The sequence below is a fragment of the Borostomias antarcticus genome, assembly GCF_949987555.1.
Source record: "Borostomias antarcticus genome assembly, chromosome: 25".
Classification (NCBI taxonomy): domain Eukaryota; kingdom Metazoa; phylum Chordata; class Actinopteri; order Stomiiformes; family Stomiidae; genus Borostomias; species Borostomias antarcticus.
Genome location: NC_140258.1, coordinates 12,352,323 through 12,379,822, shown reverse-complemented (window position 1 = coordinate 12,379,822; position 27,500 = coordinate 12,352,323). Strand labels below are relative to the sequence as shown.

General features: G+C 48.8%; 2 protein-coding genes across 2 annotated transcripts in view; one reads left to right on the top strand and one right to left on the bottom strand.

Annotated features, from left to right (window-relative positions):
• Window positions 1-3,573, bottom strand: part of col9a1b (collagen, type IX, alpha 1b) — a gene marked incomplete at both ends in the record, with an annotated part of 19,122 nt that extends 15,549 nt beyond the window's left edge. The window contains 7 exons of the mRNA XM_084458912.1: window positions 765-785; window positions 1,252-1,335; window positions 1,866-2,262; window positions 2,461-2,593; window positions 2,688-2,749; window positions 3,247-3,336; window positions 3,557-3,573. Coding sequence (XP_084315038.1) covers window positions 765-785; window positions 1,252-1,335; window positions 1,866-2,262; window positions 2,461-2,593; window positions 2,688-2,749; window positions 3,247-3,336; window positions 3,557-3,573 — 804 coding nt within the window. The remainder of the gene's footprint in view (window positions 1-764; window positions 786-1,251; window positions 1,336-1,865; window positions 2,263-2,460; window positions 2,594-2,687; window positions 2,750-3,246; window positions 3,337-3,556) is intronic.
• A 938-nt stretch (window positions 3,574-4,511) lies between these two features.
• Window positions 4,512-27,500, top strand: part of fam135a (family with sequence similarity 135 member A) — a gene marked incomplete at its 3' end in the record, with an annotated part of 27,301 nt that continues 4,312 nt past the window's right edge. Inside the window, exons 1-15 of the mRNA XM_084458799.1 lie at window positions 4,512-4,553; window positions 6,482-6,572; window positions 10,123-10,244; window positions 16,720-16,799; window positions 17,949-18,088; window positions 18,274-18,344; window positions 18,573-18,746; window positions 19,468-19,594; window positions 19,855-20,008; window positions 21,394-21,471; window positions 22,711-22,760; window positions 23,852-24,007; window positions 24,564-24,637; window positions 25,217-25,371; window positions 25,943-27,500. The exon at window positions 25,943-27,500 is cut by the window's right edge and continues 498 nt beyond it. Of these exons, the coding sequence (XP_084314925.1) occupies window positions 10,168-10,244; window positions 16,720-16,799; window positions 17,949-18,088; window positions 18,274-18,344; window positions 18,573-18,746; window positions 19,468-19,594; window positions 19,855-20,008; window positions 21,394-21,471; window positions 22,711-22,760; window positions 23,852-24,007; window positions 24,564-24,637; window positions 25,217-25,371; window positions 25,943-27,500 (2,894 nt within the window). The 5' untranslated portion in view covers window positions 4,512-4,553; window positions 6,482-6,572; window positions 10,123-10,167. The remainder of the gene's footprint in view (window positions 4,554-6,481; window positions 6,573-10,122; window positions 10,245-16,719; window positions 16,800-17,948; window positions 18,089-18,273; window positions 18,345-18,572; window positions 18,747-19,467; window positions 19,595-19,854; window positions 20,009-21,393; window positions 21,472-22,710; window positions 22,761-23,851; window positions 24,008-24,563; window positions 24,638-25,216; window positions 25,372-25,942) is intronic.

The following is a 27,500-nucleotide window of genomic DNA, read 5'->3' as shown; positions in this document are numbered from 1 at the left end:
GCAAGCTAAATAGAAAAGGTCGCCTAACTAGATGAATAAAGTTGATTTTTAAACAGGCTATATATAAGTGTACTTACAGCAGGGCCTTGGGCGCCGTCATCTCCTCTGTCACCCTGAAATAAAATAGATTGGCACAAATGTGAAACGTGTTGTTAGGTCACCAGTAATTGAGAAACAGCACAGTTGACATACAATACATGCTTGCGCTTTCATTTCACATGAATGTTAGATAGAGAGAAAACTTACATCAACGCCATCAATTCCTGGAACCCCCGCAGGTCCGGGCTGCCCGGAGTTTGCACCGTTCCTCTACGGGACAATAACGTCAAAACGAACTGTTACTACCTGCACACAACGGCGCTGTGGTCTATTAGATATGATCGTGAACCTGTGCTCAAGAGAAATGTCTGAAAATGAAGGACAAATCTCTGCATTTTGCAACAGGTGTCCAGGCTAGTGTAGCGCCTATAGGCCAAGCAGAGTCAGTATGTGTGATCAGTCGCATCCATGAACATTTTAATTACAGGTCCTTGAGCGTGTTATAATCAAATATCGTGAGTAGTAGGCCTACACATCCTTTTTTATTTGATCCTATTTCAGATAACAGAATGTAGGCCTAATCTGTCTTTGATGACAGTAGAATCTATCGTCAATTAACCGTTTTACAGCCTCACTCCTTGACACCAACTCAACATCTTCAGGACGCTCATAGTCCGTTTGTCATAGTTCTCTATCCATGGTGACATCAGCTGGAGAAAACTCACCTGCACTTCTGCCTCATCGGTCTGGAAGGGAAGCACAGAAAAGGACTTACTTGTGCGGAGCATGTGAGGACAATCTGCAGCAAAAGCACCAAAAGTGGCCCGCGAAAACCCATGGTCTCCAACAGCAGGAAAGACAAAAATTAGTCCTTTTTCTGGGATTCGTTGGGTTGACGGACCCCCAGACAAAGCAACCCAACTGAATCCGTTTCAACTAACTGAACAGTCCGTGGTACCATAGCCATCAAAGGCTCATGTATATTCATGTCATGTTGGGTTAGAGTGAATGATTGGAGGGATTCGGGAGGGTGCAGAGGGGGAGGGGTTATCTAGGAGAGACAGCAAATGGGAGAGACTAGCGGGTGATTTAAACTGTGGAATTCAACCCACCCTTTCATTCTGCCAATCGTAAAATTAATTAGGACTAATAGACAGATATTTAAGAACAGTTTTGAGCTGGCATGTGCAGGGCTGAGTTGTGGGTCCTTACCGCGGCCCTGGCCGGCATCTCCCTGCAGGATTCGCTCTCAGGGCGCCTCACATCACAGTGAATCAGCATGGACTGTAAATCAAACTAAAACAAAGCATAACAGTGGCATTCAAACCCCACTGTGTGATCCTTGTTCATCCTAACTTCATCCGGCACAGTGGATGTAAATTACGCACGGCATGTCAGGCTACACTGTAGCCTATACGGTTTAAGACATGTTGCCTTTCAATATCCACATTGGGCAATAATTGACTCATTGGCCTTGATTAACAGTATAATGTTGTTGTTGTTGCTTTGATGTGTACTGAGGCAATTGTGCCACATTACGTGTGTGTGAATCGTATATATCTGGCCTCCACTGCCGCTCTTTTCTGGCCATGCCAGCACACAAGTCATGTTCTGGACTCGAACCCAGGTGTGATAATTCCCACGTATTTGTAGGAATTGGCTGGGCGGAGCGGACGATCTCCAGGCCTGTAGGTCAGCCATCTCTGTAGGTCAGCTCTGCATATCTTCTCTCAACAGTAGGTAAACATTTAGGCCTGAAGTATGAAAAATGTGCAGGGCAGGCCAATGAACAGAGGCCTCAACATTTAACACGTAGCTCAACTCACCGGGACAGCTATGACGGGACTATCTTTTAGTTTTCCTATCAGAGTAAAACCATCCAAGTTGACTCTCTCACGGGGAGGAATGTCCTGAGAATCCACCATGATGCAGTCCACAAAAAGGGTCACGGAGTTCTTTTGGACACTCAGTGCGATCTTGTGCCATTGAGAATTGAACAGGAAGGGCAGGAAAGAGAAAACGACCGTCTGTTTTCCTTTATCAAGTGTTGTGAATGAGAATTCAAGAGACTTTGTCTTCCCGTTCAGCCTCACTGAAAGCTGTTCGCCGCCGTTCAAATCCTGCAGTTGCCAAATATTCCAGTTCTTTTGTAAGGTGCTTCCGTTCATGCGTAAAACTGTCACAAAAGCAAATTCCTCCGGTAGTCCAAGAGGGTATGCCGATCTGCAACATGGGGATAAATGCATTACATAGGCCTCCATAACAACTACTAGGCCTACATGCCTACTGTAGAATGGTGATATCTCAGTACCAGCGTTTAACCTTTCGTCATTCAGCACCATGGACAGGGACAATAACACACAACGACCACTAGATGTCAGTGTTCACCAATAAAACGAGTGACTCCGGACCAGCGCTTACCTGGTGTTAATCCTGAAGTTAAAAGTTGGGCCTATTTTATATGCAACATGCGGAGAGGTTGATCCTGCAACCATTTGAACGGTACCTCGTCTGGCCAACTCAGCGATGTGAAACTGTGACATGATGTAAAACCCTGTCGACAAAAGCAACTTGTCACTGTGGCAGACAAATCATGTGCTTGTGTGCTTGTGTAAGGTGTCGAAGTAAACATCTGTCTGTAGGCCTACCTGGGAATACATCCTCCCCGAGGTTGACCTGAGGACACACGGCCTGTTCCGTCTGAACGCCACTCCCGGAGGAATAGGACACAACTGCGCGTATGGAATGATAACATTGTCAAAGTGCGCGTGTGCGTGCGTGCGTGCGTTTGTGTATGTGCGTAGGGGTCAGAGAGTCCTAGTAAATACCTAGTAAAAACTACTCAAATGTTTGTAAAGCTGAACAGCACCTCGTAGTCGCTGAATAAATATTGTCCCTGATTGTTAGTCGTTTCCTGCTAATTCTTTACACCCTGACTTGAGATCCCCTCACACGTCGCTCTATATGCACAGCTGGGGGCCAATCAAAGAATATTTTACTTTAAGATTAGATTATTATAATGCTGAGACAATTTCAGCTCAAAAGACTCCACAAATGACTGATCTCTTATAAACTGTATACGGTCTACAAAAAAAGTAGGCCTACCCTAGACCAATGTTGTATTATATTATTCAGATGACTCCAGACATTGAGGTATGACTATATTAAGTAGTTTTAGTCTGATTGATGCAGTATCACACAGGTCACCTATGCAGGGTCTGGTACCTACTCTGAGAGTGCAGGCCAGTGCAGATGCATTGTGGGATGACATAGCAGAGAGAGTAGAGGAGTGCTGCCCTGGAGACCAAGATATACATATATATATGTAAATGTCACAATCAGTAGAAAACCATATATTGATTGTTGCCTCTACAAATATGTAAGATCTACGGCTTACAATTAAATGTGGCATGTCCATTCTTGAAGTGGTATTTGTAAAATGTGAATCTATGTTGCCTATTGAATAAATATCTTCAAATAATGGCCACAGAAATAAGCTTAGACAGATTCCGTTTACCTTTTGAATTCACCCATTTAGTCGCTTGAAGTTATTCAGAAAATGGAGATCTGTGTTCCAGGACTATTCCAGGTTGTTCTCCAGCTGAAAAGCAGACCCTAGTGATGTCCTCTCCCAGCTGGACCAGCAGACTGAGGAGGTCCATTCTGAGGGAGACTTATAGCCTGTCATGGTGTCATCTGTTGGTGGGGGGTGGGTCAATAACACTTGTGTTTGTGTCAATGTGATTTAGGTTCCCTGACAACCCGGGGGGTCAAATCTCAGCCCTCGGCTTCCTCTCTGTCCAGCTGTGGTTGTGAATGAAGTGTAATAATGATGCCCATTTGTTGAGGAATTGCAGAGATTAGTAAAATGATTCATTTAGTACATTCATTTAGTACGTTCTTTATAACGTCTATGATTTTGCACCCCTGTTATGTGAGTTGAGCATCTCCACCTCCCAAATTGTGAGTTGTTCTCCCCTAACTCTTAGGCAAGGCAAGGCAAGGCAAGGCAAGTTTATTTATATAGCACATTTCAGCCACAGGGCAATTCAAGGTGCTTTACATGAGACATTAAAAGCATTAAAACAAAAAGCAAGACATAATAGACATTTAAAACAAAAGGCAGGAAAAATTAAAAGCATTAAAACAAAAAGCAAGTCATTATAGACATTTAAACAAAAAGCAGGACAAATAGAATACAGGAATAAAAGTTACAGTGCAGTATACTGATAAACACAGCTCCTCTTAGAAAGCAGTGGCAAAAAGAAAAGTCTTCAGGCTTGTCTTAGTCATCACTGGCTGCGAATGAAACTGAAAGTCTGTTACTGCACCGCAACTGCGCAGTAGTTGCGCATTCATGACGTCCTAGAACACGCATAGTCGAGCCCTGGCAGCTCTCGCGAGATGTAGCAGCTCCTCAGCTAACCAGCGACCAGCTCTCGCGAGATGAAGCAGCTTCTCAGCTAACCAGCGACATGTCACCCTGCCCAGCGTCCAGCTTTATCAACTAAAAGGTGAACTCCCAATTTAAAAACCATAGTTATTGTCGAAAGTCTGATTCAAAATAGAAAACGGAGAGGATAAATCATATCGGTATAGAAACGTTAGTCATTAATCAGCTGTAACGGTCGGTTAGCGAGCTCGAGGAGAAAATGCTAGCTAACTCTCGCTAGCTCACATTCATGGATAGAGATGTAACGTTACCGTGAAACTTAGTTACGTTACAAGCTGCTCACGTTACGTTACGTTACACTAGTGTTTGGTATGGCAAGTAATACATTATGTAATTTGTTATTGTTGTTTACTCGGGTTAAGCTTAAACCGTGCTAGCTAGCTCGTGCCAGTGTGGTTATAACGTTAATGTGAACGTACTCATGTTATCCATGGTTAGCTCGCATAGTTATCCAGGTTATCTACTAGCCAGGTTATCTACTAGCCAGGTTATCTACTAGCCAGGTTATCTACTAGCCAGGTTATCTACTAGCCAGGTTATCTACTACTAGCCAGGTTATCTACTAGCCAGGTTATCTACTACTAGCCAGGTTATCTACTAGCCAGGTTATCTACTACTAGCCAGGTTATCTACTAGCCAGGTTATCTACTAGCCAGGTTATCTACTAGCCAGGTTATCTACTAGCCAGGTTATCTATTACTAGCCAGGTTATCTACTAGCCAGGTTATCTACTACTAGCCATGTTATCTACTAGCCAGGTTATCTACTAGCCAGGTTATCTACTAGCCAGGTTATCTACTAGCCAGGTTATCTATTACTAGCCAGGTTATCTATTACTAGCCAGGTTATCTATTACTAGCCAGGTTATCTATTACTAGCCAGGTTATCTATTACTAGCCAGCTACGTTAGTCAACACCAGTGTCTGCGCAATAGTGTGTTACTTTACTCGTCTTTAGCTAGGCAACGTTAAGGCAAGGCAAGGCAAGTTTATTTATATAGCACATTTCAGCCACAGGGCAATTCAAGGTGCTTTACATGAGACATTAAAAGCATTAAAACAAAAAGCAAGTCATTATAGACATTTAAACAAAAAGCAGGACAAATAGAATACAGGAATAAAAGTCACAGTGCAAACGTTAGCTTTACTGCTCAGTTGTAAAGCGTGTGTTTGTGTGGAGAGGGAGATGTGTGGGTTTGAAGCGGGCTGTAGATGCATGATCAACTCTCTGGCTGAGATTCTTGCTTTGCACCACCGACAACCCACTGAGCAAAGACATGTCTAAAAGACGTCTTTTTTGTCTTTTTCGGACGTCCAAAGACATCCAATTAGGAGCCAGAATGAAAGTTTTTTTTAACGTTCAGATATTGAACCCGTTCTGCACGTCCACAGACGTCTTAGAGGGGTCCAAGCCAGACGTGTGAATATTGAGGGGTCCAGCAGACGAACACACGGGGTTCAGGACCCACGGACGTTATTAAGACGTGATCTGAACATCTCCCTGACGTTGCGTGTTTGCTGGGAAAGCTCACCATCACCACCACAATCATTAGCTAGGGCTAGCTAGATTACAGATAGATCACCAGTTTTATCTTTAGCCGCCATTGAGCTGTTAACTAACGTTAAGGTTAACAAGATCAAGAATAATCAAGTCTAGACTGTGGCCGTGTCCGAAATGCATACTACTTGCTATATAGTAGGCGAGATGCAGCATGCTACATCAAAACTGTGCATACTGTATTTCGCCTACTATATAGTAGGTACTATATAGTATGTAGTATGCCTACTATATAGTGCCTACTATATAGCAAGTAGCAGGTAGTATGCATTTCGGACACGGCCTATCTGATTTAGAACTATGGTTAGGTCAACTAATCATTTCCTCTTCGTCACTCGCCTTGAGACTGGTGTCATTTAATCTCAGCCAGGTCACAGACCTGGCAACCCGGCTAGTAGTATTTGTATGGTGACTCACTTCTCACCCCTGTAGGAATGGCTGCTGGAGACTCGAACCTCTGACCATGATCTTGTGAAACTTGAGCGGAAATAGCAGCGACCCCACTCATCAGGAGCCAAGTACGGTAAGTGATTACACTCTCAAGGGTAGCTGATCCCCACATACCCACAGCTCTCTACAGCTCTAAGTCAGATGCCATTACTTATTCATTCATGCATTCATTCATTTACTCGTTGTTTTTACTGATTCTTAATAGTATTGCTGATAAGGTATTGCTATCAACATGATATGCACCAGAGAGAGATGAGTGTAATGGCCTGAGCTTAGTTAATCGACAGGGTAAACACGACAGAGTGGTTCGCTGCACTAACCGTGGGGGAGATAGATATATACATAGATAGATAGGTAGAGATACCTGAGCTAAAATCTCTTGTTTCGGACCCACTCTTTAGTACGCTGAAGATCTAGCAGGCTTTGTTCAATTTCATATCTAGCAGGCTTTGTTTGTTCATATCTCTCTGAAAACCAGAGAGATATGCAAGGTAAATGATTGATGTGACGAGTGCACCCAGCTGCATGGGGAGAGGAGGAAGGAATCTAGGTGGCACCTCACTTTCACTGCACAGCTGATTAGAGCAGCACATGTCCACTTTTTGGCCAGAGAGCGGCTAAGCCTAAGCACGCACTGTACCAAGGCAAGCTAGTCTAAAAGGAGAGGTGTAGTTGGAAATGACTTATACTTATTATCATCACGACTGCGGTATTGACACGGTTAGAGAGCTGTAATCTGGAAGCACTTTCAGCCACTCTTCAACTTTAGATTTTTTTTAAACTTTAATTTAATCTTTATTTAGACAGGTGATCTCATTATGACACAGGGTCTCATTCTGAAGAGAGATCTGATCAAGACAGACGGTGGCAACACAACAAAGTTACAGACAGATGGGACATTCAATACAGAGACAAAATAGAACACAAAACATTAAAATGATAAATGCAAAAATGCCAAAGTGAAAGTCAGATTATAATAAGTACAAGAGCAACCCCCCTCTGCACACACACACACACACACACACACACATTACAGTCATTTAGCAGACGCTTTTATCCAAAGCGACTAACAATAATTGCATTTAACATGGGAAGAGCCAATGTACTACTACTTGCCAGAACTCACAAGTGCATCTTCTTTCTAAAACAAGTGACTAAGAGCATAATCTAGTGCTGAAGGCAAAGTGCAAGAATAGCAATCTAAAATACAGTGCAATACAATACAATGAAATAAGTGCTTAGGAGGGAGGATTGTTGTAGTACTTCTTGAAGAGATGAGTTTTGAGCCTGCGATGAAAGATGGGCAGCAACTCTGCTGTCCTGACGTCAGTGGGTAGTTCATTCCACCACTGCGGGGCCAGGACAGAGAAGAGCCGTGATCGTGTCGATCGACCGCAGGGGCCTCGGAGTGACGGGGCAACCAGTCGCCCCGAGGTAGCAGAGCGTAGCGGTCGAGTTCAGTCTGTAGATCCAAGTCCCTTCCAGAAGTTAAGGCAATCGCACACACACACACACACACACACACACACACACACACACACACACACATACATATACACACAGTTTCCCTAAAAGTAGTTGAAAATCCCCTAGTGGAATCAAACGGGACATTTTCACTTCCTGCTGTAGACATGGAGATACAATGTCTTGTCTACATGTTATTTTTGATCATACTAGTAAACTTGGAGACACCAGCACCAACAGTAGCCAGTCTCACTTCCCTTACAGGCAAGTCTTCTTGGTTGATCTCTTCCTAATAGTGGAGTTGCTGTTACTCTCTTACTCTCTGAAGCATGCAGAAGCAGGCAGTGCATTCCCATTAGAGGAATTTGTTGCAACAGGTTTTAACTGGGGCCCTGTTACAGTATTTCTTGTATTGGTGTAAATTATAATCACAGCCAGGGGTGAAAATTAACTTTTTGGCTCACGGTGAGTCACCTGCCAAGGGGACTGTAGATGAAAAAAATCTACCGGCCAAGTATATATATTTTTCCGATAGCCTTTCGAAATCTAGTCGCCAATTGGAAATTTTACCTGCATTTGGCCGGTGGCAGGTGTTCATTTTCAGTGGTGTAAATTATAGTCACAGCGATGCTGGTGGTCTACTGTATATCACATCTAAGCCTGGGTGTACAGTACAGCAGCTGTAGCCCAACACTGGCAAACCGAGGACCCTCAGCGGGTTAGAGGGGGGTGTTTATATGCAATCATTTGCTGCCTGCATGCGTTTCCCTCAATAATTCACTTGATTCTTTGTTGATCCCCACCCCTCCCTGTAAGATGGAGGTCCTGTTATGTCATGCCTGTGATGCGCCGGCGTTTTAACAGGGATTTCACATGGAGGTGAAGCGGAGAGAGGAGTCTCGTGATGCTGAATACTGGCTGTAGACGATGTCCCTCCACTGCTCTATCCTTACTCTTCAAAACATGCTGATGTAGAGAGAGGGGGATTTGAGAGAGAGAGAGAGGGAGAGGGGCATTAGAGAGAGAGAGAGAGAGAGAGACAGAGAGAGAGAAGAGAGAGAGAGGGAGAGGGGGAATGAGAGAGAGAGGGAGAGGGAGAGAGAGAGACACAGAGAGAGAGAGAGAGAGAGAGAGAGAGCAGCAGGGTGTGGGAGGATCTATCCCACACAACCTTTTCCAAGACTTCAATGGCCTCTGAGATCACAGCAGCCCTGATGGCCTGGCCTGCGTCCCGTGTTTAGTAAACAGCGCAGCAGGTCCCTTACAACCCACCCTTCTCTTTCAGCTGCTCCACCTGCCAAGAAGAGACGGGGGGGGAGAGCAGTGGGGGCAGGAGTGAGAAAGAAAGAGAGAGAGATGGATAGATGGGGGGGGGGGGGAGAGACCGAGGGGGTGAGAGAGGCTGTTACCGTCCCGCTGTTCACTTTGTTTACCTGCCACAGAGAGAGCAGTCTTCCTGTCGTGCGCCATATTGTCTTCCTTATCTACTGTCCTCGCCAGCGACAGGGTGCCACCGTCTCTCTCTGCGTGTGACACGATAATTTATTCATCCCTCGCATTAGTAATTTAGGAGACTTCTGGGCGATTTGCTCCAGCGACTCTTCCACTGCTCTACTGCTCAGAATGTGCCATAAGCCACGACCGGGAGCTTAGAGTGCAAATTCTCTACTGCTTAAATTAAGGGGGTGAGTTAAAAGACGCGTAGGCCCTAAAGTTATGTTTCTAACATTGTCTCAGTAGTGGATATTGTATTTCAGGCCTATTTTAGCAGAGTGATTCATAGCCTTTCCCCTTTGCTCTGTCTCGCTATGTTTGGCCGACCTGCCAGCCGGTCTATTAGGAGAGATGTGTTATTTTCAGCAAGGGGCAAAGCAGCAGAAGCACTCCTGGCTCTCAGTTTGATCTACCAGGGTTTCAACGGTGACCAACCACCTACAAGACGCACATGTAGGCTAGGCTAATGGTTAGCCGTGTGTTGTTGACTCTATTGTAGAGTGTGAGCGTGTCTAGTGTGAGTCTACTGGGGAACAGAGTGCTTCACATGGGTGTTTCCTTCATTAAGCAATGGCCTAACCCTTGGATGAGTCCTCTGAGGCTAACCCTTGGATGAGTCCTCAGAGGACCAGGCAGGTGACTAACGTGTGTGTGTTCCCATGCAGGTATGTTCCAGATTATGTAACCCCTCTCTGCCTGTGAAGACCAAGATGAGTGAGGTCCAGGCCACGGTGGAGTTCTCAGTGGAGCTCCACAAGTTCTACAATGTGGACCTCTTCCAGAGAGGGTGAGTACGAGCCTCCATCTATCTAGCTGTGTTGGCAGAGCATGGCTCTGTAGTTAGGGGTTCAATCCAACTGTAAACATTGTCCCGGAGAGGCTGGTTATAACCATGTACGCGTCTAGCTCAGTTGGCACAGCAGGGCGCCAGAGTGAAAGAAACATTTCAGCTGCCCTACCTCTGGACTGTGTACTACCAGCAGGCTACCACCAGGTTGCTGTGGGAATAGGCCTACAGGTCAGGGTTCATCAGTCCATCAAGGTTTTCCATGACCTGGGCCTAGGCTAGGCCTGCATTGTAAAGCGACACCAAATTGAACTCAGCCACAACAATAATTGGCTTCAAGTTCAGCTATATGTAGGAGCCCATTTTAAAGAGCTGAATGTTGAGCCAGTCTATAGACGGAATAGAGACTGTATAACTGTAATGATACAGAAATAAAATCTGTCAGTTCTACTTTTAGACGGTTGTCAGAAGGCTAGATATAGACTAAAACGTATCTTGAGGAACGTAGCTGTGCTCTTGTCTGTCTGTCTGTCTGTCTGTCTGTCTGTCTGTCTGTCTGTCTGTCTGTCTGTCTGTCTGTCTCCTTGCTTGCCTGCCTACCTGTCTTTCCAGCCTGTCTATCGGCTTGAGAGTGTTTCTGTGATCTCAGTCTGTTCCGTGTGCTCAGATGTTGGGTCGAAGACCCCCTGCCGACATCAGTTGAAAGGATCTCACTGGGACACGGTTCAAACATCCTCCTGTCTGTGTCTTTATTGGCTGAACACCCAACCTGGCTGGAGATTGGCAGTGGCCCGTCACACCATACACACCATTAGATCTGACATCCCTCGGCTTTCTGAATCAGTGAATAACTGGTGTCCATTTCATGATTATCATAAAGTCGTAGCCTGCTTAACCAAGTCGGTTTTGCCGGTCTTAGTCCTAGTAACCAGCCCTCGCATGAGACGTTCAGACTGCCATGCATACCTTGTGGCAGACCCGCAAAATCCTCGACGGTAGTGTTGGAGTGGGTAGTGTTGGGGTGGGTAGTGTTGGGGTGGGTAGTGTTGGGGTGGGGTGGGTAGTGTTGGGGTGGGTAGTGTTGGGGTCGGCCTTTAAGCTGCAGTAGTCTTTCCTGGAGAGTGGAGGGAGGTTAGAGATGTCTCCTGTCTCTGCTGTGGGATCTCTGACCGCACGGAACAGGACGGTCTCTGGGTTAGGGCTTTATTAAAACAGCGTTCTCCTTCCTGGACCTACTAATGATCTGTTCCAATGCGGTGATGGATTTGTGTAGCATTTAGTAGCATTTAGTTAACACACACACACACACGTACACACAGACATACACCACTTCCAGCTTTAGGCCTGGGCCATAGCAAACACACACCAGTATTTGCCATGTCTCTCTGATGCTTTTTTAGCCTCTCGTACTCTGAAATGTAATTTATTGTAATGTATTGCTTTATAAATGTTCTTAGCCGGTAGACAAACATACTCCAGGAGCTTGCTCCATCGCCTTGTTGAGAGGGGTCAGGGAAGAATTTTTACAGCTCACTTATCTGGCCCCCGGGTGATTACTGATTTTTTGCTTCCCTCTGGAATATGTAGGGGTGGATCGTATACCGACCTCCTTTGTTCTCTGTAAAGCGCATTGTGTTGCCTCTGGGTATGAAATGCGCTATACAAATAAAGCTTTGATTGATTGATTGATTGATTGATTGATTGATTGTGCGTGGGAAGACCTCTCCCGTCCTCCTCCCTGCGCCGAGCACACAAGGCTAACCCCCCAAACGCCCTGGAAGAGTCAATAAACGCGCTTCATTTGACTCGCCTCATTTGACGCTCCCATGGCGCACTGCAGGCGTCAGCTTTGATAGGGAGCTGATTTAATTTAGATTGATTTGTCCCCATTTGACCCTCCAAAATATAAACAAGTTCAGAGTAGAAGCGTCAAGGCAGTTTGACTCGCCTCAAAACGCTTTTGGTGCGTGATCGGCCATTTAAAACAATTGGTGTACTTCAAAACGCTAGCGTCAGACTCTTCAAAACGCTAGCGTCAGACTCTTCAAAACGCTAGCGTCAGACTCTTCCAGTGCGTCTGGGGCTTAAGGCTGGACTCAGAAAGCCTAATCAGAGGCTCCAGTGTTAGACTACGAAGGCGTGAATCTCAGAGACATGGGTCTGAGACTAGGAACGCTAGCAGATTTGACTTTGTTGTTTTAGTGTCCTCTGTTGCTGTTTGGCGACCTGGTTGTAGCTTCCTTCGATGAGGCTACAGTGTACAGACACAAGACGTCATATCTGGCGTTCTTGGAACTTGGGACTTCAAGTAAGCATAATGGATCATTCTCTAACCTGGAAATAATCGCAGGCCTGGTCTATCTCTGATGGCTTCTGAAAGACAGAGTGAGGTGGCGGTCGGTGTAGGCTGGGTGCACCAAGGAACATAAAAGAAGGAACCATCAGACTTCAGACATTCACATTCATAAAATACCATAGAACTGGCTCCCATGTACTGTCGCAAGCCACGAGTGTGACGTATGTCACACTTCTTCTTTTTGTGTTGCTGGGGGTGCACCAAGACCTCAGTCCAGCCCTAGCTACAGAGCGTTAGGACATAGTAGCCATGTTTCCATCCACACGTTTTATGCGAATTAAGTTATATCGAATTAAAAATGCCTTATGGAAACGGTAAAATTCGATTAAAAATCATGAAAATCGACAAAAGGTTTGTACTGTCGATCTCATCGGATTTTCTCTTGTTCGATAAAAGTCTTTTGTGATAAATGCTTTATCCGATTTAAAGCTCTAGATGGAAACGCACGTTCACCGGCTTTATTAGCATTCATATTTTTAGTGATCCTCACACAATTCGATTGACAAGTGGATGGAAACATGGCTACTGTCATTAGGACAACTCAGAGAGGTTTTTCGTTCTCCAGTGTTTGTAATTGCTTTCATTTAGCAGCAACAACTTTGCACATTCTGTTTTGTACTTTGTATTCAACTATACTATTTTATACTATACCTGTATTTTGGAGACACTGATCCCATACAAAAGCCATTTTTTCTCAATGGGATTGATCCCTGCATAAATAAAGTTGAAATGAAAAAAAAAGACATAGTGCATTCAGAGGGTTGAACATCTGCTCACTAGGCAGACAAACAGGCTTTTCCAGGCGACTAGGGTTCCTATACCAGCCGACCTGACAACCGTCGTCTTAGAGACTGGGAAATATGATGGCCATTGTCACTCTGTTGAATATAGGCTTGGCGTGGCTAGTTAGGCCACATGTAGCCTCCTACTTTGCAAGCTTTGCACTTAGCTGGTGGTCTGTGGGTGCTGATGGTGCTGAATGAGTCATAATACCAAAGCACTCTTTCAGCTCCTAGCATCGACTAGCAGTTGAGGCTCTATTGATTTCGAGGCCGTTGCGTTGGTATGAACACAGACCTTTAGAGGTCTTGAGGCTGTGGGGAGAGACTAGAGAGGCTAGCCCAGACCACAGACTAGCCCAGACTAGCCCAGACCAGAGACTAGCCCAGACCACAGACTAGCCCAGACCACAGACTAGCCCAGACCACAGACTAGCCCAGACTAGCCAAGACCACAGACTAGCCCAGACCACAGACTAGCCCAGACCACAGACTAGCCCAGACTAGCCCAGACCACAGACTAGCCCAGACTAGCCCAGACTAGCCCAGACCAGAGACTAGCCCAGACCAGAGACTAGCCCAGACTACAGACTAGCCCAGACTAGCCCAGACTAGCCCAGACCACAGACTAGCCCAGACCACAGACTAGCCCAGACCAGAGACTAGCCCAGACTAGCCCAGACCACAGACTAGCCCAGACCAGAGACTAGCCCAGACCAGACTAGCCCAGACTAGCCCAGACTAGCCCAGACCAGAGACTAGCCCAGACCACAGACTAGCCCAGACCAGACTAGCCCAGACTAGCCCAGACCACAGACTAGCCCAGACTAGCCCAGACCAGAGACTAGCCCAGACCACAGACTAGCCCAGACCACAGACTAGACTAGCCCAGACCACAGACCGCGCCTCGTCTCAGGCTAATGCTTATCAGGAAGATCTTTCAGTGTAACATGGGATTTTCTCGCCCCCCCTGCTCACATTCCAGCCTAGCGAGCAGCGCTCCAATGAGAGAAACGCCTGTAGGCAGTCATGGTGGAGCAGAACTGAGCTGTGTGAAGACGAGGTATGATAATGAAAGCTCTGGAAAGCACAGAGCTGTTAGACTGTCCAGGAAGCTGACATTTAGACAGGGTTTTTCCTGGCTCAGAATGGGTCTTTGGGGGAAGATGAGCACACAATTTTGGGGGGAAACCTCAGTTTTATGCCGAGTATCGTACCAGCATATACAGGCTTCGCTGTCGTTCTGACTGAGCTCACTTTCCACAATCGCGGGAAATCTCCTGACATGACAAAATGGATATGAAGCCAAAAAAGTTTAAGATACTGATAACCTGTCTATTAATTATCTCAATTACTAGTGGTCCAAACCATGGACCAACGCATGAAAGAGGGATGGGCTGCACTTGAAACGAGCTATCAAACACATTTGGAGAGGATATGAATTGCTATTTTTCTTTACATTCTCAATTTTTGTAGCTTTTTGGCTCTGGTGATTTTCCTTTGGTTCTGGCTAAAATCTCTTTGGGGGGCGCCAAAAATTCCTCTGCAGGAACAACCCTGTTAGAGATGGGCGTGGAGCCAGCCACCGCGTCGCTGACTGACCGAGGCGTTCATACAGTAGAAGCAATCAGTGTTGTCAAAACAAATGTCAGTCACGCCAAGAGCTAACATTGCCTTGACATGGAAATAGCAGGTAGGTTGAGTGGAACGCGGAGTCTCAATAGGCTATTGTATCGGCTGCATAGCCCATTTTAACACTTTTTTATATGTGTGGCGCTTCTAGGCAGTGCAACAGGAAACAGGTTCCCCTCATCCCAGCTCCCAGGACTTGTGTTCCTGCTCCGTGGTGGTGACTATTGCATTCTGGGTTTCCCAGGCGGAGTGTTGTATCTCAGTTTGCAGCACCTCTCATTCTACTCCGCTACTCGGATCAGATCAAACAATAGCCCCCCCCCCCCCCCCCCCCCAATCACACTATAATGGAGCAATCCCGCGCCAGTCTATTTTGGTCTTTGGGTTTTCCGTCTATTGGAAACACACATGGGGGAGTCAGGAAGACAAACATGTCTGACTCCTCTGCTCCTCTCTGGCGCTGAGCGAACCAGCAGACAGAACCCGGAGCAGGAAGGAAGGAGGAGGAAGTGACACGGTCTCGGGAGTGTTTAAACAGCAGCTCGGCAGATCGTGAACATCTGGAACATCTGGACAGCCTCACTCCAGCAGCTAGAGAAGGGGCTGTAGTCCCTCGCCCCCGGCTCACTGTTCAGGCTCGAATAGTCATTCCAACAGCTGTAGAGCACTAATCACCCAATCAATCAAATCAAAAAATAAATCATTTCCACTGACATTTAATTCAGTTGAATGCAGTTCAATAGATTCAATAGCTTCTCAATAGATCAATGTAACTCGTAATTGGAACGTTCCCTTTCTGCTAACTGAACATCCAGTACTGGAATACACTTTGACCTAAAGCAGCCAGCCAGCTAGTTATACTGTTCTCTAATGTGCTGTGTTAAGTGTGGAACCCTGTTCTGCGGGTTCTCTCAGACTCATCAATGCTTTACGAGCTCAGGTTAGGTCACACTGAGTGAGAGTGAAAGAAAGTGCCTATGACTCATTCATGAGGTGGAGACTGGTCTTTCACCCACCTGCTAGCCCTGCTGCAATGTAAACAAGGTCAAACAGCTCACTTACAGTCTGTCTCTTGTTCCACTCTTTGTCAACTATTTGTACTCCTCCCTTGTATATTTGATTACAAACTTCTATATGCAGAGTCTACACTATAAGAAAGAATTAAATCTCCTTTCTTGGTGGGCAGTGCAACCCATATTTCTACCAGCACCTGGGAGTGAACAGCTGTGCACAGGGTCACTGTTATGAACTTTTACAAATATATCCATACTACATAGATGTCATATAGTGTATGAAATAAGCCATGTGTCATGTTGCTTGTTGTGAGAGCCCTGGTAGTTCTGTTTCTTTACTCCTCTCAGTGTTCACACTACTGTTATGCTGTGTTCACACCGGGCGCGGCGAGAAAATTCGCGCCGCCCAGTTCGCCCAATCTCGCCGCGGGATCAATGGGTCGCCGCGCAAATCCGCGGCAGAAAGTTCAAAAAATTGAACTTTTGCAAATGTCGCCGCGCCGCCGAGTTCTGCGATTCGCGCCGCCCGTAAAAAAATTGTATTGACTTTCTATGAAAACTCGCCGCGCCGCAGGAAAAATAAATTTGCGCCCGGTGTGAACACAGCATTAGTCCCCTTTAATAAACTGTCTGTTTTAAACTATGTGTTTTAAAAAAAAAAAATGTAATTGTTGTGTTTTGTTGTGTTTCCCCAGGTTCTACCAGCTGCGTGCCAGTATGAAGCTGCCGCCCCGCGTGCCGCACAAGGTAGAGGCCAGTCTGCTGCATCCCGCAGGTCAGTCACGCTGACCTCAGGGTCAGGGGTCACAGCCCTCTAGAATGTAGGGTTAACATTCATGGATAACTTTTAGAATCTTGGGTAACCACCATGGACGATGTCTAGGAACAAGCATGGATGACTTGTAGTCCAGGATAACAAGCATGGATGACCTGTAGTCCAGGATAACAAGCATGGATGACCTGTAGTCCAGGATAACAAGCATGGATGACCTGTAGTCCAGGATAACAAGCATGAATGACCTGTAGTCCAGGATAACAAGCATGGATGACCTGTAGTCAGTCAGTCAGTCAGTACTGACTAGCAGGTTTTGCATGTCCGAAATGGCAGAAGGCAGAAAGATAATGTGATACACAAAGCTTCCTAAATGGTATCAGCTGATCCATTACATTCCACAATGGTGCACATGCAGTATGTTGTTCTGGTTTGATACCCAGGCGCTGTCCCCTGGTGTCCAGTGGACTCAGAGCAGCGCGTGACACCCTCTCTAAACCCACACACATACTTGATGCACAAAGAAAGGGCAAATAAATCCCCATCAAAGCCGATTTGGTGTGTTGGGCATGGAGCTGGCCCGGTTGATCTCAGCGCGCAACGCCGGCCTTGTTCCCCCCTAGCGTCCCCGAGGCCCTAGCATTCTGGGCTTGTCCTTGTACAGAGGAACATGCCCGCTCCCCCAGTGCCAGGGCTAATTCCGGTGGCAGTGCCAGCCTCACAATGCCCTACATTCTCTGCGCACAACCAAGCCCAGTCCCAGCGAGGATGAAGAGGGGCGCCTGTGGAAGCGGGTCCTCCAGGGGGACCGCCCCGTCTGTCTCTGATATGTCCTCCAGGGGGGACCGCCCCGTCTGTCTCTGATATGTCCTCCAGGGGGGGACCGCCCCGTCTGTCTCTGATATGTCCTCCAGGGGGGACCGTCCCGTCTGTCTCTGATATGAGGCAGTGAAGCGGGTCCAACAGGGGGGACTGACCCGTCTGTCTCTGATATGAGGCAGTGAAGCGGGTCCAACTGGCTTATCTGTGGATTAGACTGTAGATGTTTTCAACTCTGTCTGTTGATGAGACATCAAGAAACAGGCTGTGTTCTCTGTTCCCCTCTTTGCTCCTCTCTCCTGTCCTACTTTCGTCCCCCCCCCCCTTCCCCAGGCTCTGACCTAGCCTTCCCTGCCTCGGTCCAAGATGATGTCATCAGCAGCAAGACCTTCCAGATCCTCTACAAGAACGAGGAAGTGGCGGTCAACGACGTCCTGGTGTTCAAACTCATGATGCTGCTGGACGAGAAGAGGGTAAGGCGGGAGCTGGAGTCGGATCCGTCTCAGAGGGCAGGACGGAGATCTCTCCCACACTCAGTTTCTCTTTGCTTCACCTCACACAAATAATTATCGCCTCAGGTGTTTTCTCTGTGTTTGATCACGCGTCTGTCTCACCCCTGAACCACGGCGTTCCCTCCGTATTCCCGCCGTCTCCCCAGGTGGAGGAATCCCTGAACGACATGGACTTCCAGCTCTCCCTGGAGCTCTTCTTCACGGACGGAGATTACTCGTAGGTGTCAAAGCAGCGCTCTCAGCCCGTTGCTACCAGGCTATTTTTAGAGATACTTTATATGGCTTTGAACTGGCTGTAGAGAATAGAGCCTGCCAACTTGTGATTGTACCCCTGTCTCCCCCCCCACCCCCACACTTCCTTTGCCCTCCCCCCCCCCCCGCCTCCTGGTCCCCCCATCCCCTGCCCCCCCCCCATCCCCTACCACCACCCACCACCCCCCTCCAGGCCCGAGGACCCCAGCTCCCTCCAGAACATCAGCAGCCGGACGCTGCGTCTGCACTTTAGCCTCCAGAGGGGCATCCACCAGCACATCAACGTCATGTTCGACTACTTCCATCTGTCCGTCATCTCCGTGGCGATACACGCCTCGCTGGTGGCCCTGCACCAGCCGCTCATCAGGTCAGACATGACATAGTTGGACATGGAGCACATGATGACGTGACGTGACATTTCGGGGCGGCTGTAGCTCAGTTGGTAGAGCGGGTCGTTCAGTGATCGAAGGGTCAGTGGTTCGAATCCCAGCTCTGACTGTCCACATGTTGAAGTGTCCTTGAGCAAGACGCCTAACCCCAAATTGCTCCCAATGAGCAGGTTAGCACCTTGCATGGCAGCTACCGCCATTGGTGTGTGAATGTGTGTGTGAATGGGTGAATGAGAGGCCATTGTAAAGCGCTTGGGTAGGTAGGTAGGTAGATGGGTAGGTAGGGGCTTTATTGATCCATGGGGGGGAAATTGCACAGAACAAAGGAGGCAGGACAGACTGGCTGTATTGTAATTCAGAAGTATGATGAAATCTGTTCACATAATTATGTCTTCCTGTGTGTTTTTTTGCTGTCTTCCTGTCTGTCTTCCTGTCTGCCTGTGTTTGCGTGTGTGTGTTTGCGTTTGCTTGTGTGTGTGTGTGTTTGCTTGTGTGTGTGTGTGTTTGCCTGTGTGTGTGTGTGTGTGTGTGTGTGTGTGTGTGTGTGTGTGTGTGTGTTTGCCTGTGTGTGTGTGTGTGTGTGTGTGTGTGTGTGTTTGCTTGTGTGTGTGTGTGTGTTTGCCTGTGTGTGTGTGTGTGTGTGTGTGTGTGTGTGTGTGTGTGCGTGCGCGTGTGTGTGTGTGTGCGGCGCACATATAGTTTCCCACGGCCAGTGAAGAGCACATGGCTGAACCGCAACGCCCCCGCCCAGAGTAAAGACTCCCTCATCCCCCCCCTGGAGAACGTGGTGTTCGGCTCCAGCTACGTCAAACAGGTCTCCCCTGATGTGAGAGCACCAACGCTACATCACGCAGAATGACATCAGCACCCAAATACTACTTGAAATCCTTTTTAAATACACATCGGCGCTTGATTGATCTTGTCTGGAACAACTTAACCAATGGAATAGTCCCATGAGTTAAAACTGCATCTACTGTAACTGGGATTCCGGGGGAGACATGAAAGGATTTCAAATCTTACACTTTCCTTCTCCCCCTCTTCGTCTCTCGTTTCCTTCCCTCGGTCCCCCTCTCTCTCCCCCCCCAGGGTCGTACGTTCCTGGTGTCGGACCCGTGTCTGCAGCATGCCTTCAGCCTCCACCACAGCCTGTGTGCCAGCCTGCTGCTGGCGTACCAGGGCCTCTTCACCTACTTCTCCTCCGTCACCCTGGAGCTGCCCTCCTCCCACCGCATGGAGCTGGGTAGGCTGCTGCGCCACACCAACATGCCTAGCCTAGCCTAGCATAGCATAGTCAGGGTCCCTAGCTTACTGTACTAGCTTAGCATAACGTAGCATAGCATAGTCAGGGTCCCTAGCTTACTGTACTAGCTTAGCATAACGTAGCATAGCATAAAGATCCCTGACACACTGGTCTTGCATAGCATAGTTTAGCATAGCCTAGCCTCAACTCACCTAGCCAGGGTCCCTAACACACTGGCCTAGCCTAGTCTAGCATAGCATAGCATAGTGTTGCCAAGGTCCCTAAAACACCAGAGCCTAGCTGAGCTTAGCTCCCTAACACACAGGCCTAAGCGTAGCCTATAGGATCCCTACTACACCTCATATTCCTCTTCATACACACTGCATTCACCACTCTGGTTTTTGTCATTTAAATGTGCTGCTTGGTGTGACTTGATTATTATTCAGAGAGATCGGACACTTGGCTGGAAGACTAGTAGTGTTATAGCCTAACGATACTTAACTATTACCTCAGTGGACTTAACCGTTTGTGCACCTCATATTTGCTTCAGTTTTGTTTCTGTTTCTGTGATTTAAATGTGTATTTCATTCAGGTGCACTGATGTAACTTTGGTCAGGTTGTCGTGTGATCATGTCTTTGTATAAGTAAACCGCTGGCGATTTTATCATTGTGTTTTGCATGTCATTTGGTCCCCGCCATTTTGAATATCAACCCCACCCACCCCGCCCCAAATCCCCCTTTCTTACAGAAACTAATGAACTAACTCACTGGGCCCTAAGTAACCTAGCTGACTAACTAACCTGTAGTAGTAACATACTTAATATCCTAACCCACTGTACTAGTAACCTCGCTAGTGTACTAATATCCCAGTCCAATGATACTCACCACTAACATCAGCTAATGTGATACTGACGGCTATAAAACGGTGTGGAAGCTAATCCAGAAGAAAGCACTAAAGTCTTGAAATGAAGCCCGACATCAACAAGTCTCAGGTCCCACACACATAACACGTCCTCAGGGCTCGTCTCACACCTCCCCCTCATGGGACCTCGTCCCCGGTGACTCACCCACCAGCACCTAATCTGCATGAGAGAACACATAGTGATAACAGTCATAGCAGGGCTGAAAATTAACACCTGCCACCGGCCAAATGCAGGTTACATTTCCAATTGGCGACTAGATTTGGGAAGGCTATCTGAAAAATAGATATACTTGGCCGGTAAATTTTTTAATCTACAGTCCCCTTGGCAGGTGACTCACCGTGAGCCAAAAAGTTAATTTTCAGCCCTGAGTCATAGGCAGAGCCAGGTTAAACGTACTATATGTGCAATCAATCAAATCAATCAATCAATCAAAGCTTTATTTGAATCAATCAATCCTACTAGCCAAGTCCAGCATGCAAGTCCTATATGAGCGCGTACTCAGAAGACCCTATCCCAGAGGCCAGAGGACAGTCTGCATAGGTATGTCCCTTCCCCTCCTCCCCTTCATCCCTCCTTCATCCCTCCTTCATCCCTCTGTACCTGCCTCTCCTCCCCTCCTCCCCTTCATCCCTCCTTCATCCTTCTGTACCTGCCTCTCCTCCCCTCCTCCCCTTCATCCCTCCTTCATCCCTCTGTACCTGCCTCTCCTCCCTCGTCTCCTTTCATCCCTCCTTCATCCCTCTGTACCTGCCTCTCCTCCCTCCTCCCCTTCCTCCCTCCTTCATCCTTCTGTACCCGCCTCTCCTCCCCTCCTCCCCTTCATCCCTCCTTCATCCCTCTGTACCTGCCTCTCCTCCCTCGTCTCCTTTCATCCCTCCTTCATCCCTCTGTACCTGCCTCTCCTCCCTCGTCTCCTTCCATCCCTCCTTCATCCTTCTGTACCTGCCTCTCCTCCCTCGTCTCCTTTCATCCCTCCTTCATCCTTCTGTACCTGCCTCTCCTCCCTCGTCTCCTTTCATCCCTCCTTCATCCTTCTGTACCTGCCTCTCCTCCCTCATCTCCTTTCATACCTCCTTCATCCCTCTGTACCTGCCTCTCCTCCCTCGTCTCCTTTCATCCCTCCTTCATCCTTCTGTACCCACCTCTCCTCCCTCGTCTCCTTTCATCCCTCCTTCATCCTTCTCTACCCGCCTCTCCTCCCTCGTCTCCTTCCATCCCTCCTTACGCTTTCTTTCATGTTTTCATTTTCTAGTTTGCTTTTCCTCTGCTCACCTTTCTGTGGCCCACTCTTCAGTCACTCTCAATGAGTAGGGGCCTCTACTGTCATAGGCTTCTGTTGTCCACATGTGCACACACACACACACACACACACACACACACACACACACACACACCTTTCCTTTCCATCTCCAGAGCTAGGCCTTGGTCCTATCTATCTATCTATCTATCTATCTATCTATCTATCTATCTATCTATCTATCTATCTATCTATCTATCTATCTATCTATCTATCTATCTATCTATCTATCTATCTATCTATCTATCATGTCCCGTCTGTCTGTCTGTCTGTCTGTCTGTCTGCCTGCTCTCTTGTGCTGTCCTGTCTCGTGCGTCTGTCCTCTCCTGTCCTGTCTGTCTGCTCTCTCCAGTCTGATCTACCCGTATCTAATGACTTCCAGTCTTTCCAGCTTTTCAACTGACCCCCGATGGTCTATACTGACCATAGTATAGATGGGCCGTCCAGACGTTCTCCCTGACCACCCTGTTCTCCTTCCCCAGAGAAACTGGACGTGGAGGCCCGTCTCTCCGAGCTCTGTGATCAAGTCAAGGTGGGTTGAAAACACGCTTTCATAACACCGTGTCCTAACTACACGCGACGCGAGCGAGCGTCAGCGACAAAATGCGTTCCATTGCTTTGTTTTCTATTGTTATGTCCTAACTGGAGGCGAGCGACGCAGCGTGAAGCGGCGCGACGTTTTAACTGCCCTTTTGACGCTCGACCTGTTCCTATTTTCCTCCTGTCGCTCGCGTTGACAGGCGTTCGTTCTTTAACTGTCTTCAGTTGGGAATATAGACAAATGACGTAACAGAACAGGAAATTTAACGGTTTCAGTTAGGAAACCGTTAAACAACGAGATGTCGCGTTCTGTTGCTCGCGTCGCAAGCAGTTAGGACACGGTGTAAGATATGAGAAACGGCGCCTGCTGTTGGTATACACATGAACACAACACCCAATGGCTCTATAAGGTGCGCATGAACACAACATCTCATCAAAGCAGTGTTTCTATAAGGTGCGCTCACAAAGCAACACTCTGGCTTTACTCAGGGTTCTACTGCCTCTCTGTGCCACCCTCACAGGGTTCTACTGCCTCTCTGTGCCACCCTCACAGGGTTCTACTGCCTCTCTGTGCCACCCTCACAGGGTCCCACTGCCTCTCTCTGCCACCCTCACAGGGTTCTACTGCCTCTCTGTGCCACCCTCACAGGGTTCTACTGCCTCTCTGTGCCACCCTCTCAGGGTTCTACTGCCTCTCTGTGCCACCCTCACAGGGTCCCACTGCCTCTCTCTGCCACCCTCACAGCCACCACAGAATCACTCACGCCACAATGCTGCTTGTGTCCTTGGTCTGTGCCTGCGCATCAGACCTGGGTCAATTACTATCTGACTATTAGGGTTATTTATTTACCAACCCTCACCCAACGCTGTCAGACTAGGGCTACTTTTAATTGATCTTACTCAGTGCAATGAAGCCAGTGGGTATGTCTTGTAAATGTCAACCGTGAAGCAATTGAAATGCACCTCAATTACTCAGGTAATTGATCTGCTAATTGACAATTGACCCAGGTCTGCTGTGCTGTGCATGAGTGTGTTTGTGGCGCCCCCCGGTGTCTCACGGGGGTACTTGCTTCCCTGCAGCAGAAGGCGGAGAGCCCGGACGAGCTGGCGGAGGTGGTGAACATGAACCTGGCCCAGCTGTGCTCTCTGCTCATGGCCCTGTGGGGGCAGTTCCTGGAGGTGGTCTCCCTCCAGGACAGCGTCGCCGCCCTGCTGGCCGTGGAGCACCACGCGCTCAGAGTGAGCAAACCTGCGTGGACGTTTATTCACCATTTATTCCCATTGATTGAAGTGTGTTGATCTCGAAAAAACCTTCACCGTCCTGCAAATTCCATATATATATATATATATACCTTTATTTAACCAGGTTAAAAACTCATTGAGATTAAAATCTCTTTTATAAGAGAATCCTGGCCAAGAGTGGCAGCAAAGGTTTCCTGAAAAAAAGATAAAGGTTACGATACACAACTAAACATAAAGGTTACGATACACAACTAAACATAAAGGTTACGATACACAACTAAACATAAAGGTTACAATACACAATGACAACAAAAAACAACAATAACAAAATACAATAATAACAACCGCTACAACAATGACAACAAATGTTAACAAATTCCATCTGTATCTCTGAAGCAACTACGTATTTGAATGGCAGAAGCTTTTTGTATTGAGAACATAATTTGTCTGGATTTTTAGAAAGCAGACGCCCTCAAAGAGTTAATCAGCTGAAGTATTAGAAGTTTGTCTCCTTACTCATCATCATCATCATCCTCATGTGTGACCGTTGCAGGTGAGGAGGTTTGCGGAGGCGTTCTTCTGCCTGGAGCACCCCAGACAAACGGCCCTGGCCTACCAGGAGCTACAGTGAGTTACAGCGCTGCACGCCAGCATGGGTTGGGAGACCTGGCAGCACTTTAGTGTGTTTCTGGAGAATTCCTCAGTCAGATATTAGTCTCTCTCTCTCTCCCTCTCTCTCTCTCTCTCTCTCTCTCTCCCTCTCTCTCTCTATCTCTATCTCACTCTCTCTCCCTCTCTCCCTCTCTCTCTCTCTATCTCTCTCTCTCTCCATCCCTCTCTCTCTCTCTCTCTCTCTTTCTCTCTTTCTCTCTTTCTCTCTCTCTCTCTCTCTCTCTCCCTCTCTCTCTCTCTCCCTCTCTCTCTCTCTCCCTCTCTCTCTCCCTCTCTCTTTCTCTCTCTCTCTCTCTCTCTCTCTCTCTATCTATCTATCTCTGACCCTCCTATCTGGACCTGGTTCAAGAACACAGATCAACTATTTGTAAATCAAGTATTTATTTTAGGTGCATTTGATTTTCACCTAGTCGGGGGCTGCTCCATTGATTCACAGAAACGGGTCAACTGAATCACGTGCACCCTAAGTATTTGACCTTATTTGCCAGGTATTTGACCCCAGGTATTTGACCCCAGGTGTGCTCCTCTTCCCAGCGCTCACAGCCACCACCAGATGACCACCGCGATCAAGAGCTCCGCCTACTTCCTGTCCCTCCCCCCGCTTCCTGTGGAATGTGCCGACCTGGACGGTGACGTCAGCTCCCTGCCAATCATCTTCGAGGACAGATACCTGGAATCCATCACTGAGGGTCAGTCGGTAGCCATGTGTCCATCCACACGTTTTATGCCAATTAAGTTATATCGAATTAAAAATGCCTTATGGAAACAGTAATATTCGATTAAAAATCATGAAAATCGACAAAAGGTTTGTACTGTCGATCTCATCGGATTTTCTCTTGTTCGATAAAAGTCTTTTGTGATAAATACTTTATCCGATTTAAAGCTCTAGATGGAAACGCACGTTCATCGGCTTTATTAGCATTCATATTTTTAGCGATCCTCACACAATTCGATTGACAAGTGGATGGAAACATGGCTACTGCCACAGGCCTCTCAGCTCTGCTGCTCCTTCACAGACTACCCACACTATGGGGGGGGATGGGAGAGGGGGGAGGGGCGTGGCAGCAGAGGAGAGATACACAAATACTTTTAAATTCCCCGGGGAAAGTGAAGCGAACGTCAAACGCCAGACATTGTTCACACAAGTAGTAAATGATGTTATCCCCCATGTTTCACCTCGATTCTCTCCGCCGCCTCCCTCCCCCCCTCCCCCCATGTCCCCGTCCCTGTCCCCCCCGTCTCCCCCTCTCGTCCCCCCAGACCGTGACGGCCCGTGGCTGGGCTCGCAGCACAGCGGCAGGAGAGGCTCGGCGTCCTCCAGCAGGCCGGACAGGGCCGGCTCCAGAGACAGCGCCGCCGCTGCCGCCGCCGCCTTCCCCAGCCCCACCCTCGACCCCCGCCACGTCGCCATGGACACCAGCTGGCCCGACAGCTGCGAGCCGCCGCCCAAGTCCAAAGGCAAGTCGGCGAAGCTGAAGAAGAACGCCGGCAAGGCGGACAACTCCAAGAAGCTGATCCGACAGGGGTCCAAAGACTCGGTGGTCCTGGTGGGGTACAAGAACCTCAAGATCGCCCCGCATGGGGGCGACGCCGGCGCCAAGTACAAGGAGGGCGGGGGTGCTCCCCTCAGCCCCCGGGAGGAGCGAGAGGCCCTGCTGGGGGAGGCTAGCTCAGACCAGCTGCCCCCCAGGACTACTGAGGCCCCCAGGCCTGGCGGTGAGGCCTCTGGCTCAGCCTCAGATACTGGTCACCACGCCTTAGCTGACTCGCTAGCTGCTCCAGATGACAACCTAGCCAGCGCTGCTAGCAACAAAGGCTACTTCACTAATCTCATGAGCTTGGACCCACAGAACAAGCCCCAGGCCGGCACTGGGGCGGACGGCCACGCCGCCGACAGAACCCAGCCTCCACTGGACCACTGTAGCCGGAAGCTTCCACAGGGTCCGGCTGGTTCTGCTGGTTCTGCTGGGCTCAGACACATCGAGGTGAAACCCAGTCCCAGAGACCCCTACCAGGGGGACAAGGTGACGGTCCTGCTCCCCTGTCGGACCCCCAGACGAGACCCTCCGGAGATCAGCCAGACGGACCACTCCGGACCGGACCCTGTGGCCGAGCGGCCCGGTAGCCACGGGGTCCTGAGACCAGGACCAGCCCCCCTGCAGGTAAAGGGGGAGTGTATCCGTCTGCCGGACGGGGGGTCGGCCGGGGTCGGGGGGATCCCCTCGGCCTCCTCGCGCCTCTCAGACTCCGGCTTCGAGAGCGAGCCCAGCTCCTCGGCCCCGGGGCCCCAGGGTGGAGGGGCGGGGCTGGCGGCGGCCGACCCAGCGGACGCACCCTGCCAGCAGGCTGAGAGGCCCCCACTGACCCCGTCCCCGGGGCCACCGCCTCCCAGCTCTGTCCCTGGGCAGAGGGCCGGGGGCGCCGGGCCAGCGGCAGGAGAGGGGCCCGACCCAGAATGCACCAGTGGGGTCCAGTCCTCTCTGACCTCCATCAACTCCCTCCCCTCGGATGATGAGGGGGAGGGCTCCTCCAGGTGCTGCAGCGGCGCCGAGGTCGAGGGGTCGAGCAGGAAGTCCAGTGTGCTGGTCCAGGAGCAGAGCCTGGTCTTCTCAGGGGAGCCGGCCCCGCCACGCCGCACCCTGCCCGAGCAGTCTCCCCACCCTGGGGGGCTCCCCACCGACACCCCTCCAGCAGGTGACCGTCAACCCCCCAGGGGTGCTGTCTCCGAGCCCGACCCGGGCTCCAGGCCGACGGGGGCCCCCGAGGGGCCGGCAGCGGCCCCGGAAGGGGTGGCGTGTCCTGGGACCGACCCCCAGCC